The 15,089-nt window shown below is 36.8% G+C and overlaps 1 protein-coding gene across 1 annotated transcript in view; it reads left to right on the forward strand.

Annotated features, from left to right (window-relative positions):
• Window positions 1–15,089, forward strand: part of AHRR (aryl hydrocarbon receptor repressor) — a 251,803-nt gene that overhangs the window by 223,422 nt on the left and 13,292 nt on the right. Inside the window, exon 8 of the mRNA XM_074206772.1 lies at window positions 231–430. Coding sequence (XP_074062873.1) covers window positions 231–430 — 200 coding nt within the window. The remainder of the gene's footprint in view (window positions 1–230; window positions 431–15,089) is intronic.

Consider the following 15,089-nt stretch of genomic DNA (forward strand, 5'->3'; position numbering starts at 1 on the left):
CCCCAATTTCTTCATTTGTAAAATGAACTAGAGAAGGAAATGACAAACCACTCCACTCTCTTTGCCAAGAAAACTCCAATGGGATCACAAGAAGTTAATCAGGACTGAACAGCAACAGATTTAACCAGTTACTTAATATTAAATAATTGTGTCCTTTGTGTCAGTCTTGCAATGCTCTCCATATTGAATGCTGCCTGATCATTTTTTTTTGTTTCTTTCCCATATATTAGACAATGCAGTTTCAAGGAAAACTCAAGTTTCTGTTTGGACAAAAGAAAAAAACACCATCAGGAACACTCCTGCCTCCCCAACTTTCCTTGTTTTGTGTGGTTGTGCCAATCCTCCTCCCTTCGGTGACAGAAATGAAAATGAAAAACGTGCTTCTGAGAGCCAAGCAGAAAACTGATGTGGCGGCCTCCACTGATGTCAAGTAAATACCAATTTACTCTTTAATAGTATCTACAGCATTAATTAGCAATTTAACATTGAAATGTGTGGAAAATGCATTTCTAATGACTTGGGGAACAAAGGTTTTAAACTGTTAACGTAATTCTTCATTGTCTCTCAAAATTGGGGTATATCACTTTGTCATTTTCAACAGAAAATCAGAAAGATAAATTTAAGTAGTTGTGAAATGAGTTAAGTTGGGAGAAAGAACACAATCAACATTCCGTGTTTTGCTCAAGATTGTCAGAGACTGAGTTATTATTTAATAAGCAGCTTTGTTCACGGAGAGTCTGCGGCCAACCGTTTCCCCCTCTAGTCATAGAATGCAGCCTAAAGAAATGCTCAATTCACATTTGTAAAAAGATGAAGAAATTCAGCAGCAATTAAAAAAACCAAAATAGTTTTCAGTAATGGTCTTCTATTACAGTGGTCTCAAACACAGAAATGGGGGTCACTAATCTGTTCACAAGGAGCCCTGCAGGCTATTGAGCAAGTTTTAAACTATAATGCCATGTTTTATTGTATTTTACTTATTTTGTGACATTTTTCCCACTTTCATTTTAATCCTTGATATAGCAGCCCTTAGGAAATCTACTATGAGCTACATGTAGGATTCTAATTGTTGAGTCATTTCAGTCCTGTCTGGCTCTTTGTGACCCCATTTGGGATTTTCTTGGCAAAGATACTGGTTTGCCATTTCCATTTCCAGTTTATTTTACAGATGAGGAAATTGAGGCAAACAGGGTGAAGTAACTTGCTCAAGATCACATAGGTAGTGAGTATCTGAGGCTATATTTGAACTCATGAAGATGAGTTAGAACATCTAATCTAAAGGGCACAATAGTAGATCAGCCTAACCTTGGGAAGAGCTGTTCAAAAGTCCTGACTTCTAAAAAGGATTAAGGGCACCCTCAAATTCTAATATGGTCTACAATTCAGGAGAGACAAAGGACACTAGACTAAGGACAGTCTTCCAGTATTAATCCTTATTTTCTGTAATGTACTGGAGACCTTAGTGCTATAGGGGTTCTGCTTTTAGCTAAAAGCAAATAATAAATAATAATCATTGCTTTGGGGCTTTGTACTTGCAAAGTTTGGTACAGAGGTATTGTCTTATTGCAACTTTATCAACTGATATGTACAAGATGCAGAGCTTAGTTAGATTTGCCTAGTTACTCTAGAGCAGCTAGCAGAGGGAATACTGGGCCTGGAGTCCACAAGACTCATCTTTATGAGTTCAAATCTGTCTTCAGACACTTATTAGCTGTGTGACCCTGGGCAAGTCACTTAGCCCTGTTTGCCTCAGCTCCTCATCTATAAAATGATCTGGAGAAGAAAATGGCAAAACCACTCCAATGTCTTTGCTAAGAAAACTCCAAGGGAAGACTAAACCTAGTTATTACTCAGTCCTAGTTATCTCTAAGCAGAATGACCTTCCTCATTCTTTACTCTTCTCTCTCTAGTGCTGGTGTCCCTTCATTAGTATTATCTTTTCAACCCAACATATGTTAGTTTGCAAAATTATTTTGATGCAAGGAAGAGTTGGGGTATAAATGTTTTTCATGTCAGAAAAAAATCATAATTATACAGAGCAATTGGGTGGGTAGGCCCCTTTCTGGCTGTTTTTTTTTTCTTGTCTAGTCTGCTGTCTGATTTTTTTCTTCCCATTTCCTTTCTACTTTTACCCCAAATCTAAACTGGTACTGCAATTGTACACTGTGAAGGAAGCAATATCCTTTCTGGCTGGTTTCTCCGGGTCTTAGCTCTGGAAAGCCAAACAGTGCTTAAGATACCTCCAGCACCCTGAACAATGATGTAGCCTTGATCCGGTCGACTGGTCTGTTCAGGTTTCTAGTGCTTCAGCTTATGAACTGGACTCCCCCTCTTTTGGGTCTTTACTTATTCAATCCCTTCTGTTGCTGCTCACATTTATCCTTCCCTTCATAACCTGAACAACTAGCATCAAGTTTCATCCATCCCTACATTTCTTGGCACCCATGTCCTGGCTTCATTACTGATTAACATATAAAATATACACATCTATATGAAATAAACAAGGTTGATTCCTGTTTTCAGCAAAAATGAGTCCAATGATGCCTATATAATTATGGAGGCAGCTAGTCATTCCACTGTACTTCTCTCCATTTCTCTACAATTCAATAAATTTCATTAAATATGCTTCAAATGCAAGGCACTGAGTTGGATAATAGAATTGAAATGACCAGCCAGATAATCTGGGAGCCAGGCCATATCTTACCACTCACTACAGGCTGACTATTTTAGTGTCATTTTCTTAGTACTATAATTCTCAAAATTTTCTGATATTTTACAAATAAGGTAAAGTGAGGCACTAAATGGATACATAAAATATTGAATTTCCAAAGTTCCAGATTTCTACTGTTCTGGGGAATCAAGGTTCATATTCAGTCTAGAAGTATAATCAGTAATGATGACTATGACTCCTTGTGGTGGCAGTTTAAAGTGAAGTTTATTGCAATGATACCCAAATTAAGAGACTTCATCAATAGCCCCAGATTCCTGAAAATGAGACCCTACTACCAGGATCTCATGAACGTTCAGAGCTGAATGACCTACTGAATAAAAGCATCTTTGTATAGTGCTTTAAAGCTACATATAATTATGATCTTATGCAGTAAGTGGTGGTGTACTATCATTATTCCCATATTGCAGATAAGGAAATGAGCTGAGAGTTGGCCAGGGTCGTCCAACTAATAAATGTGTGAGGCAGGATTTGAACTTGGGGTCTTCCTGATTCTAAAATCTAGCTCCTATCCAGTGTACCACCCATCTGCCTTCTTTTCCACCTTGAGGCTTGCAAAAACAATAAGATCATCTTCCAGGGTCTGGTGATATGGCGGTAACTTCCCTGGTTTGTCGGTGTAGAGAGTATCTTTGGAAGGAACCTAGGACAAGTGACCCACACCTGCCAGACTGAATGGTTATAGACACATTAAATGACTCAGACCCTTGTGAGCCAATTTCTGAATGGTCTTTCCGAATGTTCTAAAGCCAAATTGAATTTTTACCTTGAAGAGGTAGTTTTTCTAATTTGGGGAATTGAGGCAAAAAACTAGATACAATATTCATTCCAGAGCTTGACATGGCTGTGAGGAAACAGTTACAGAGGTGAAAGGCTAGGGTTTGAATTCCCAATTTCATCAACCCCCATGCTAATCCTCAGAAGAATTTTTCTATTAAAATGAATAGAACTAGGAGTAGCTATGTGTAGTACAGCAGGTAGAACACCAGCCCTGGAGTCGGGAGAACCTGAATTCAAATTTGACCTCAGACACTTAATGCTTACTAGCTGTGTGCCCTTGGGAAAGTCACTTAACTCCATTGCCCCACAAAACAAAAAACAAAAAATGAGTAGAATTAGTCATAGTCTTTTCTCATTTCCTCAAAGCTTACTCTGGAATCCTTACCAGTCATAGAAGTGGCTAGATAGATAGTCATAGAAGTGGCTAGATGTCCGTAAGACCCAAGCTTTAAAGATGGCAGTTAGGTGAGTGATAGATAGAATCAGAGGGACTTCAGTGGAGATCCAGCCTCAACACTTACTAGTATGACCTGAGTTAGTCATTTAACCTTGATTGTTTCTTCTCCCCTTGCCCTCCCTCTCACAAAATTAAAAATTCCTGGAGGGGAGACCTAATAGGAATGGAGCAGTAATTTAAAAAATTAACCATAATTTTATCTCTTCTAATATTTAGTTCTAAAAGAAATCTGGGGGGGGGTGGCATAAGGATGCTCTTTTTCTACATTTGCTGAGGAGAGGCTGATTCTTATGGTCTCTGGGCCTGGTAATTGGGGACCTCAGGTGAGGGTGAAAAGAGTGAAATAGGTTGGAGGGGAGAGGGCATGTATAATGAGATGAACTGAAGAAGGAAGCACATCTGTGTGCCTACTTCTTTAACTAGAAATTTGAGACATGAGAGAATAAAAAAAAAATTTTACTGGCCAAAGATTAAGCAAAAATAGAAAACAAGTAATCATCGAAGACCAAAATGATAGGATTCTAGATCAAGATCTGTAAAGGACCTCAATGACTATTTAGTTCAACCCTCTTGTCACTCACATAAGAGGAAACTGAGGATCCTAGAACTTCCAGGATTTCCCTGAGGCCAGACAAGTAGGAAACATTAGGGCAAGATTTGAATCAGGTGCTCTGCCTGGACTGGCTCCTCAGCAGTAGGTATGAGGTTGACAGAGGTCCCTGGAGCACAAGCAGCTAAAAAACAGCCTAAAATCAACTTTGCATGAATTCATTTGAGTCAAAAAGGAAATTACTACAGTGGCTCACAGATGGGTACATGTGTTTTAGCTAATTATTCTTCTTTACTAGGTCCTAAATTACTTGTTTCTATCTGCTGAAAAACTAGATTATTAAATTTTTATGCCCTTTAAATGTAGGTGCTCTGGAGAAAATTTCCAATTAGTCAATAAACATTTATTAAGTGCCTACTGTAGGCCCAGGACTGTAATAAAGACTATTTCCAACCAAGGATAGAAACTTTTTTTTTTAATCCATAGCCTTTCATTCACTTTTTACATCTGTTTTTCCCTAGTCAGTAGATGTGGTTCGACAAGGTTGTTGATTTCTCCATCTTCCAGAAGCTCCCCCACCCCAGGGCTGCACTGGGATCCTGAGGGCCTTGGATGAGCTGTGGAAGGGGACCTGCATGCTAAAATTCTTCCACTTCTATTTTTCTTCATGAACTTCAGGTCTGTGCCTCCCTCACCCACAACTAGTTGGCCCTGGGCCTGGAAAAGCTCCCCCTTTTCCTTCCTATTAGCTCTTAGACTAAAAAGGCTCTTCCTGCTCTAGCTGTCCATGTTATCTCCTCCTTATGCTTTTGGACCTTTAATTCCCTCATCCCACATCTGAAAATCTTACTGCTTAAATTAGCTTGTGTGCTTGCACGCTCTCTCTCTCTTTCCCTCTCCCTCTCTCTTACTCTCTGTGTCTCTCCTCTCTTTCTCTGTATCCTTCTTTCTCTCTTTCTCTCTCTGGCTCTGTCTCTCTGTCTCTCTCTCCTTTCTTCTCTCTCTCTCTCTCTCTCTCTCTCTCCCTCCCTCCCTCTGTACCTCTCTCTCACACTGTCTCTGTCTCTCCTCTCTCTCCCCTTCCTGTCTCTTCTCTTTCCCTCTCCTCATTTTCTTCCTCCTCTTCCTCTCTCCCTTCATCTTCCCCCCCTTCTTCTCCCCTTCTTCTCCTTATGTGTCTTCCTTATTTCTGGTTGATCTGCTTTAAGCCAAATTCACCTGGCCACAAAGTCAGGGTGACCCTTGGTAAAGTTAGCTCCTGGCTCCCCTTGCTGCTCAGGCGGGAACCAGTCATAGGGCTCAGAACCCGCAAGGAGGCCTCCTTGGCCACTTGGCTAATCCCGGGCTTGTCCCAGGCTTCTTTCCATAGAAGATCTGCCAAAACAGAAGATCTCTCCTTGTGTAGCGCCATCCCTCGTAAGCAGCCCACCCTGGAGAGGGAGCTGAGAGAGCAGATTTCCCTTAGGATTAATAGGCATTTGACCACCTGCCCCTCTTCTCATCTTGTTGAGTCCGAGCTCTTCATCACCCTCATCATGTTTCATATGGCTCACATCCCTCACATCCCTCCCTCCCCTCCCCAGGGTGCAGTTTACCAGCTTGCAATAATTAGAAACAATCAGAAAACATTCTAAAGTAGACATTACACATTAACAGCATATCCTCCCCACCCCTAAGGGTAGGGCCTGGCATTAAATCCTGATACATGTGGTTGCAGTGTATTGATTATTATGGAGGGGCTGATGCAGGATTGGCAAACTCCATAGACTCTGGGACCCCAGTGATTTCTGAATTTTTTCAGATTGCCCTTGGGAAATCTTTCTAACTAGACATAGCTGTCTATAGTCAGTAGCACTCCATCTGAATTAATTTTTCATAGCCATTTTCAAAAAAAATTTTTTAAATACAAATAGACCCTTTTAATCAATCAGCAAATATTTATTAAGGGCTTCCTATAAAAGGGGCAAAACCCCCCCAGTCCCTATCCTTAAGGAGCTTTTATCTAATGAGAGAAAAAAACATGCAAACAAATAGATTCAAAGTATGTACAGGGACTGGGGTTTGGGTTTTTGCCCCTTTTATATATAAAATTAATGGGAAATGATTAACAGAGAGGAGGCACTGGGTTTAAGATGGTTTGGGAAGGGTTCCTGGATAGAAGGTAGAATTTTAGTTGAGACTTAATGGAAGCCAAGTTGGTCATCAGAGGGAGCAAAGGAGGGGGGGAGCATGGGGGGGCAACCAGAGAGAATGCCCAAAGATAGTGATAGAGTGGAACATCTAGGAAACCAGTGTCTTTGTAATGAAGGATAAGGAGTAGAAAGACCAGAAAGGTCAGAGGTAATGGGAAGACCAAGAAGTTCAGGAAAATCATTTTGGGGGCTGAGTGGAGGATGAACTGGAGCCAGGAACTTGAGGCTGGCAGACCCATCACATCTATTGCAATAATCCAGGTGTGGGGTGATGAGGACTTGCACCAGAGTGGTGGCTGTGGCTGAGGAGAAAAGGGGGTATATATATTCAGGAGTTGTTGCAGAGGTAAAATGTCCAGATCTTGGTAATAGCTTGGATATGGGGGTATGGGTTGGGGTGGACTGAGAGATAGTAAGGAATCCAGGATGACTCCTAGGTTGTGAGCCTGAGAATTGAAAGGATGCCGTTGCCCTCTATAGTAACAGGGAAAGTAGGATAGGAAAGGGTTTGCAGAGAAAGATAATGAGAAGTTTGTATTGTCTATTGGACATTCAGTTTGAGATGTCTGAAAAGTAATTGGAGACCCAAGATTGGAGGTCAGCAGAGAGATTTGGGCAGGATAGACAGGTGTGAGAATCATCAGCATGAGGTGGGAACAGTTAGATGAAGTAGTGAAGAAGGAGAAGAGAACCCAGGACAAAGCCCAAAAGATCTTGCAAAGGAGACAAAGAATGGTCAGATGGGGAGGAGGAGAACCAGGAGAGAGGGGTGGGCTGAAAACCTAGAGAGGAGGGGCGGCTAGGTGGCACAGTGGATAAAGCACCGGCCCTGGAATCAGGAGTACCTGGGTTCAAATCCGGTCTCAGACACTTAATAATTACCTAGCTGTGTGGCCTTGGGCAAGCCACTTAACCCCGTTTGCCTTGCAAAAAACTAAAAAACAAACAAAAAAAAAAACCCTAGAGAGGAGAGAGTATTGAGAAGGAGAGATGATTGACAGGGTTAAAGCTTGCAGACAGGTCTAGGAAAATGAAAATTGAGAAAAGGCTGTTGGATTGGACAACTAAAAGATCATTTTAAGTGGAGAGAACAGGTTTTCAGTAAGGTGATGAAAATTATAAAGGATGTATTTGAATGTGTGTGTATATATATATATATATATATACATTATAAATGAAGATTATAAAGGGCTGAGAAGAGAGTGGGAAAAGAAGAGAAAGTGAAGGGTCCAATTGTGATAGACTTTTCAGAGATTATCTACAGAGGTCAGGAGATATAAAATTATTAACAGAGATGACTTTTTTTCAGGATAATGGATGACATGGGCTTGTTTGTAGGTAGTTGGGATTGATCCAATAGGCAGGGGAAGATTGAAGAAAAGTTAGAGTGGGGATGACAAGGGGAAATCTGGAGGAGATGAGATGGTTGGGATCACTTGAGCAAGTGAAGGGGATAGCCTTGGGAAAGGGTATGGGCATATCATGGGAGATGGGAGATGAGGAAGAAGTTCACAAAATGGTCTCAATGTTTTCTTTAAAAAAACTTATTCAAATCCATAAATGGTTGTGGGTTAATTCTGCATTGTATAGACAAGTATTTCCTGGCTTTTATTTGAAATATAGTACTTATTCATCTAAATTGTATTTTCCAACTATGTAGAGAGGTAAATAGTGAGATGGGATGAGCCAGACATATTTGAGGTTTTGGCTTGTGCTTTTATTCTAGTTATGAATCCAGAATTCTAAAGCATATTGAACCAAACACTTTCTTCTAGTAGTATATAGCTACAAGATACAAAGAAGGGTTTTGAATCTCTCAGCCCTTCATTTCTTTTCCTTCATGTGGATTTCCTTACTGCATTATCAAACTGAGGCAGCATAGGTTAATAGATTAATAACTAGGCAGGTATAACAAGAAATGAATTCAAATTCTGTTTTTGAGCCATATTAATGACATGAACCTGTGGGTTAGTCAATTAATCTCTTGCAGCCTCAAGCAGGTACAATGCTTGGACCTGGACAGAGGAAGTTTCCTTACTTGGAGTTCTTAATAGATGAAATCACAAACCTAGAATAAAAACATTAAAAAAGTGTTCTGCCATGAACCTTGGATTTTTGGTTAGGAACATGGACCTTAATATCTTTTGTAGTCCCCAGATTTGTAAATTAAAGGTGAGAGGTTAGGAAAAAGCCAGATTAAGTTTAGAACATGGACCTGATAAGCTCAAAGGGATTTGTAAATTTATTTTAACCCAATTTTATCTTAGAACTTTCCAGAACTACCATACAAGGATAGATTGATTATTCAAAATAATGAATACACATATTCAATATAAATATATATGCATATACAAACATATACGAGTACAAGCATAAATAGATATATATGTGTATAAACATGTCTGATATAAAAACAGATGTATGTATATATGTGTTTATACACACAATATGCAAGTTAATTTATATATAATATATACAAGCGTATATATAAATTAACTTGCATGTACATTTACATATATGTGTATTTATACACACACATACTTTTCCCTTATAATGTTCAGTGGAATATGGTAAAAAGAACACATAATTGGGGTAGCTAAATGGCACAATGGATAGAGCACCTGCTCTGCAGTCAGAAGGACCTGAGTTCAAATTCAACCTCAGACACTTAATAAATTACCTAGCTGTGTAATCTTGGGCAAGACTCTTAAACCTACTGCCTTGCAAAAACTAAAACAAAAACAAAAACAAAAAAACCACATAATTTAGAATCTGAAAACTCAGAGTCAAGTCCCAGCTCCACAGTTTACTAGCCATTGTGACTATGGGCAAGTCATTTAACTCATCTTAAATTTTTTTAAAGTCTTAATTTCTTTATCTACATAATAGCAATAAAATTTGTAGTAGCAGCCTCTCTGAGGTATTGTGAAGAAAATGCTTCTCTAACTATTATCTCTTATTCATAGAGTTTGGGGTTGAACCTTGGTAGCTCTATTACCCTCTATTTTCAACATTCTATAGTTATTTTAAGTGGAATTTCTTTCTTTCCAAATTTCTGCTGAATTTGATTCTAATATATAGAATGCTAATGATTTCTGTGACTTCATTTAATATCCTGAAACTTTGTTTTCAATTAATTTTTAAGTTGTCTGTAATTCATTGTGTCATCTGCCAAAAAAATGATAATTTGGTTGAGGAAAGTGCTTCTTAAAGTGCTAAAACCCTCATCCTTCTTTTTCTTGAATGCCCTGTTTTGTTTTTTTCTATGTACAATCAGTTTTATTCTGATGATAATGAATGGTCAAGGTAAGACAGCCAAAGTGCTGGCTCTGAAGAATCTCTAGAAAATTTAGCACATGTCTGATCCATTTGAATAAAAATCAGGATTCCTCTGAACTGATCTACCACTGTTCTGAGAACCCATTTTTCAATTTTTAAACATTTATTTTGGAAAGTTCATAGGCATAGGTGGTTTATATTTACAATACAATATCACTGGTCAAATATTTTCTTTAGAGATACTCACTTTACTTAGTGTAACAGAAAAAGTAAACTGGAAAGGTGATTAGGGTAGAAATAAGGAAGTTGGAGGTATAACCCTGGCCCTGCCAATAGTTAGCTCTGTGACCTTGGACTATTGTTTTACCTGTCTATGCCTTAGTTTTCTCATCTGTGAAGTGAGAGGGTTGGATTGCAAACTCTGAAGTTCTTTTCAGCTCTAACATTCTATGGGATGGAGCCTCTGTCTGTGATTGCATTGCTATGGGGAACATCCAGGTGAGGAAACTCTCCCTGCAATTTATAATCTATGATACCTAGAGAGCCTTACACAGCCAGTATGAGGCTTTACACTAACTGTCTCACAGAGGGTTGTTGTAAGGAAAAACAAAAAATCAAATCTTCTAACTCATAGTATGCTATGTAAATATGAAGTTATATCTGTATTCCCACCCTAAATCCTAACCCTGCCGTCCCCTTCATTAATATGATTCAACAGATGACTCAAGAGTCCCTGTGCAGGATCTCTAGTTTCTTTGGTATGTTCTTCTGAGTTTTTTCCTTAGTAGCTTCCAGTTTCTCAATTCTCATCCCAGTAAATCTCTGTTTGCATTATTAGTTCTCCTTCCTCCATAAAATATTTTCCAAAACCACTAATTTGGAAACTTGGGAGAATCTGAAACCAATAACCAAAGAAAAACCTTGGTGCTTGTTTAAGTTTTGCCTCCAGGCAGCTCACCCAATTCAAACGCATCTGCATTTATTGTACCTTGACTCTTGAGACATGTAGCTTGGAAACCTATTGACACTGTCTATCAGACTTATATGTGCAGATGAATCTGAACATCTTTCTTCCCTCTCCCCACCTCCTTTTAAATATTTTATTTTTAAATTCACATTCCATATACTCTGTTCTCAAGCCCCTCTCCCAGCCATTGTGAAGACTAGCAATATGATATCAATTATACATGTAAAAGTTATGCAAAACACATTTCCATATTAGCCATGTTGCAAAAAAGAAGCAAGAAAAATCAAGAAATAAAAAAAGCATGTGTCAATCTACTTTCAGAATTCATCGGTTCTCTTGGAGGTGGAGAGCATTTTTTTGTCATGGATCCTTTGGAATTGTTTTGGGTCATTGTACTGATTCGAGTCACTAAATCTCTTACAATGGATCATTGTTATAATATTGCTGTTCCTGTGTACCATGTTCTCCTACAAACCCCTTACTTCACTTTGCATCAGTTCATATAAGTCTTCCCAGGTGTTCCTGAAACCATATTGCTCATCATTTCTTTTAGCTCAATAGCATTCCTTCACAAACATACCACCAACTTGTTCAATCATTCTCCAATTAGACATTCCCTCAATTTCTAATTCATTTTGGCCATCTTTCTTAATATTGCTATTTCTGTATACATGGAGAGTGGGGGCACTGTCAAGAACATAGTCTTGTCATATTAAGCGTGAAAGAACAGTTTTTAGAGTGTGTTAATATCTTCCAGAGTGCTGAGTTTTTATTTTGGAATGCTGTCAAATTTTCCTCCTCCGCCTCTGTTTTAAAAGTGATCTTCTATAAAAACCTCACAATCAAATGCAGAAAGGCAGAAAAATTAAATGTATCCTTTTCAGATCGTGGTGCAATAAAAATTATGTCTAATAAAGAGAGATTAAAAATAATTGAATCCTAAAGGATGAGTGAGTCAAATAACAAATCAAAGAAACATAGAAAACACAGAAACATCTATGAAAATGACAATAATGAAACAACACATCAAAATTTATGAGATTTCTTAGAGGAAATTTTGTATCTAGAAATGCTTACATGAATACAATAAAGGGCAGAGCAATGAAGTAGGCATGAAACTAAAAAAAACTAGAAAAAGAACAAATTAGAAATCCCTACTTAAATGCCAAATCAGAATTATGAAAAATCAAAGGAGATATTAATAAAAATGAAGTAGGAAAATTATTGAAGTAATAATTAAAACCAAGAATTGGTTTTATGAAAAAAAACTTTTGGTTAATTTGATTTTTTTTAAAAAAAGAAAACCAAATCACCAGTATAAAAAAGTGAAAAGCACAAATTCATCACCAAGGAAATTATTAGGAACTATTTTGCCCAACTGTATGGCAATAAATCTGATAATCTTAATGAAATGGATGAATATTTACAGAATTATAAATTGCCCAGATTAGCAGAAGAGGAAATAAAATACTTCAAAACCCTCATTTTTGAAAAAGAAATTGGAAAAAGTCATCAGTAAACTTCCCAGGACAAAAATCTCCAAGGCCAGATGGATTTTTCAAATGAATTCTATCAAACATTTAAAGAACAGTCAATTCCAATATTATATGAACTATTTGGCAAAAATGGGCAAAGAAAAAGTTCTTCCAAATTACTTTTATAATATAAATATAGTGCTTATCCCTAAACCAGAGTGAAAATTAGAGAATAAGTTCCCTGATGAATATTGAAAACAAAATTTTAAATTAAAATTATCAGCAAAAGATTATAGCAATTTTTCACAATGATCATATGCTATGATCAGATGGAATTTATACTAGAAATGTAGATCTAACTCAATATTAGGGAAACTATCAGCATAATTGATCATATTAAGGACAAAACAGAAATAATATGATTTTCTCAATAAATGCAGAAAAAAGCTTTTGATAAAATACAGTACTCATTCCTTTAAAAATACTAGAGAACATAGGAATAAATGGAGTTATCCTTAAATAGTTTAAGTAGTTGCCTTAAGATAAATAAATAGCACTATCTAAAACTGTTAGCAAGTGTTATATATAAAAGGGTAAGCTAGAAACTTTCCTAATAAGATCAGGGATGAAACAAAGATGTCCATATATCACTACTATTATTTTATATGGTTCTAGAAATGTTAACCTTAACAATAAGAGAAAAAAAAATAAATTGAAGGAATGAGAAGGGGTGAGGAGGAAACAAAACTGTCACTCTTTGTAGATGACATGATAGTATACTTAGAGAATCCTAGAGAATCAACTAAAAAACTACTTGAAATAATAAATAACCTTAACAAAGAAGCTAGATAAAAAATAAATCCCCAGAAATCATCAGCATTTTTATGTTACCGACAAAGCCCAGCAGCAAGAAAAAAAATTCCATTTAAAATAACTATAGACAATATGAAATATTTGGGAATCTATCTGCCAAGACAAACCCAGGAACTATATATGCATAATTACAAAACACTTTTCATACAAACAAAGCCAAGTCTAAATAATTGGAAACATATCCATTGCTCGTGGATAGGCCAAAGCTTATAGAATTAAAAATGACAGTTCTACCTAAATTAATTTACTTATTCAGTGCTATACCAAACTACTAAAGAAATTATTTTATGGAGCTAGGAAAAAAATAATAACAGAATTCATCTGGATTAACAAAAGATCAAGAATATTAAGAGACTAAATGAAAAAATTTGCAAAGAAAGGTGGCCCAGCTCTACCAAATCTAAAACTATATTATAAAGCCATAGTCATCAAAAGTATTTATCATTGGCTAAGAAATAGAGGGGTGAATCAATGAAATATGTTAGGTGGATAGGTAACAATAGTAAACGACTATAGTAATCTACTGTTTTGATTAACTCAAAGATTCTAGTTTCTGGGATTAAAAACCCATTATTTGAGAAAAACACAATGTAAGATTAAATAGGAACATGATTGAGACAAAAAGTGTGATGCCGTAAGTCAATGGGGAGAATAAGGAAATGTTTACCTGTCAGATTTATGGAGAAAGGAAGAATTTATGACCAAACAAGAGATAAAGAATGTTTTGAAATGCAAAATAGATAATTTTGATTATATTAAATTGAAAAGATTTTGCCCAAAGTCAAGATTAGAAGGAATGAAGAAAGTTGATAAACAATTTTTACAACCAGTGTTTCTGATAAAGACCTAATTTTCTCAAATATATAGAGAATTGAGTCAAATATAGTAGAGTACAAGTCATTCCCCCAATTGATAAATGGTCAAAAGGTATGTATTGTCAAAAGGCAGTTTTCAGATGAAGAAATTAAACTATTTGTAGTCATTTAAAAAATGCTCTAAATCACTGTTGTTTAGAGAAAGGCAAATCAAAACAACTCAGGTACCTGTTCAATTGGCTAATATGGAAATGATAAATGTTGGAGAAGATGGTGGAGTTGTGAAATGATCCAATATTCTGGAGAGCAATTTGGAACTATTCCGAAAGGGCTATAAAAATATATCTATATATCTATATCTATATCTATATCTATCTATCTATCTATCTATCTATCTATCTATCTATATATATATATATGTATATATATTCTCTGATTCAGCAATACCATTACTGGGTCTGTAATCCCAAAGAGGTCATGAAAAACGGGAAACATTTACAAAAATATTTATAGCAGCTCTTTCTGTTGAAACAAGGAATTGGTAATTGAGGGGATTCCCATCAATTAGAGAATGGCTGAACAAGTAAGTGGGATCTGAATTTGATGGAATATTATTGTGTTATATGAAATGATAAGCAGGCAGATATCAGAGAAACCTGGAAAGTTTGATAAGCTGATCAGAGCCAGGAGAACATTGTGCACAGGAACTGTAGCATTGTATGACAATCAACTATGATAGATTTCACTTTTCTCTGCTAAATCTGATCCCAAACAATTCCAAAAGACTCATGATGGAAAATGCTATCTACATTCAGAGAAAGAGCTATGGAGTGTGAATGCAAATGAAGGATTTGGGGTTAGTTTGTTTTTTGTATTTTTTCTACATTTTGTTTTTTTTCTTTCTTGTGGTTTCCCCCCTTTTTATGATTCTTCTTTCTCAACATGTGGAAATATATTTAACATGATTGTACAT

Source organism: Macrotis lagotis, chromosome X (genome assembly GCF_037893015.1).
Source record: "Macrotis lagotis isolate mMagLag1 chromosome X, bilby.v1.9.chrom.fasta, whole genome shotgun sequence".
Lineage (NCBI taxonomy): Eukaryota > Metazoa > Chordata > Mammalia > Peramelemorphia > Peramelidae > Macrotis > Macrotis lagotis.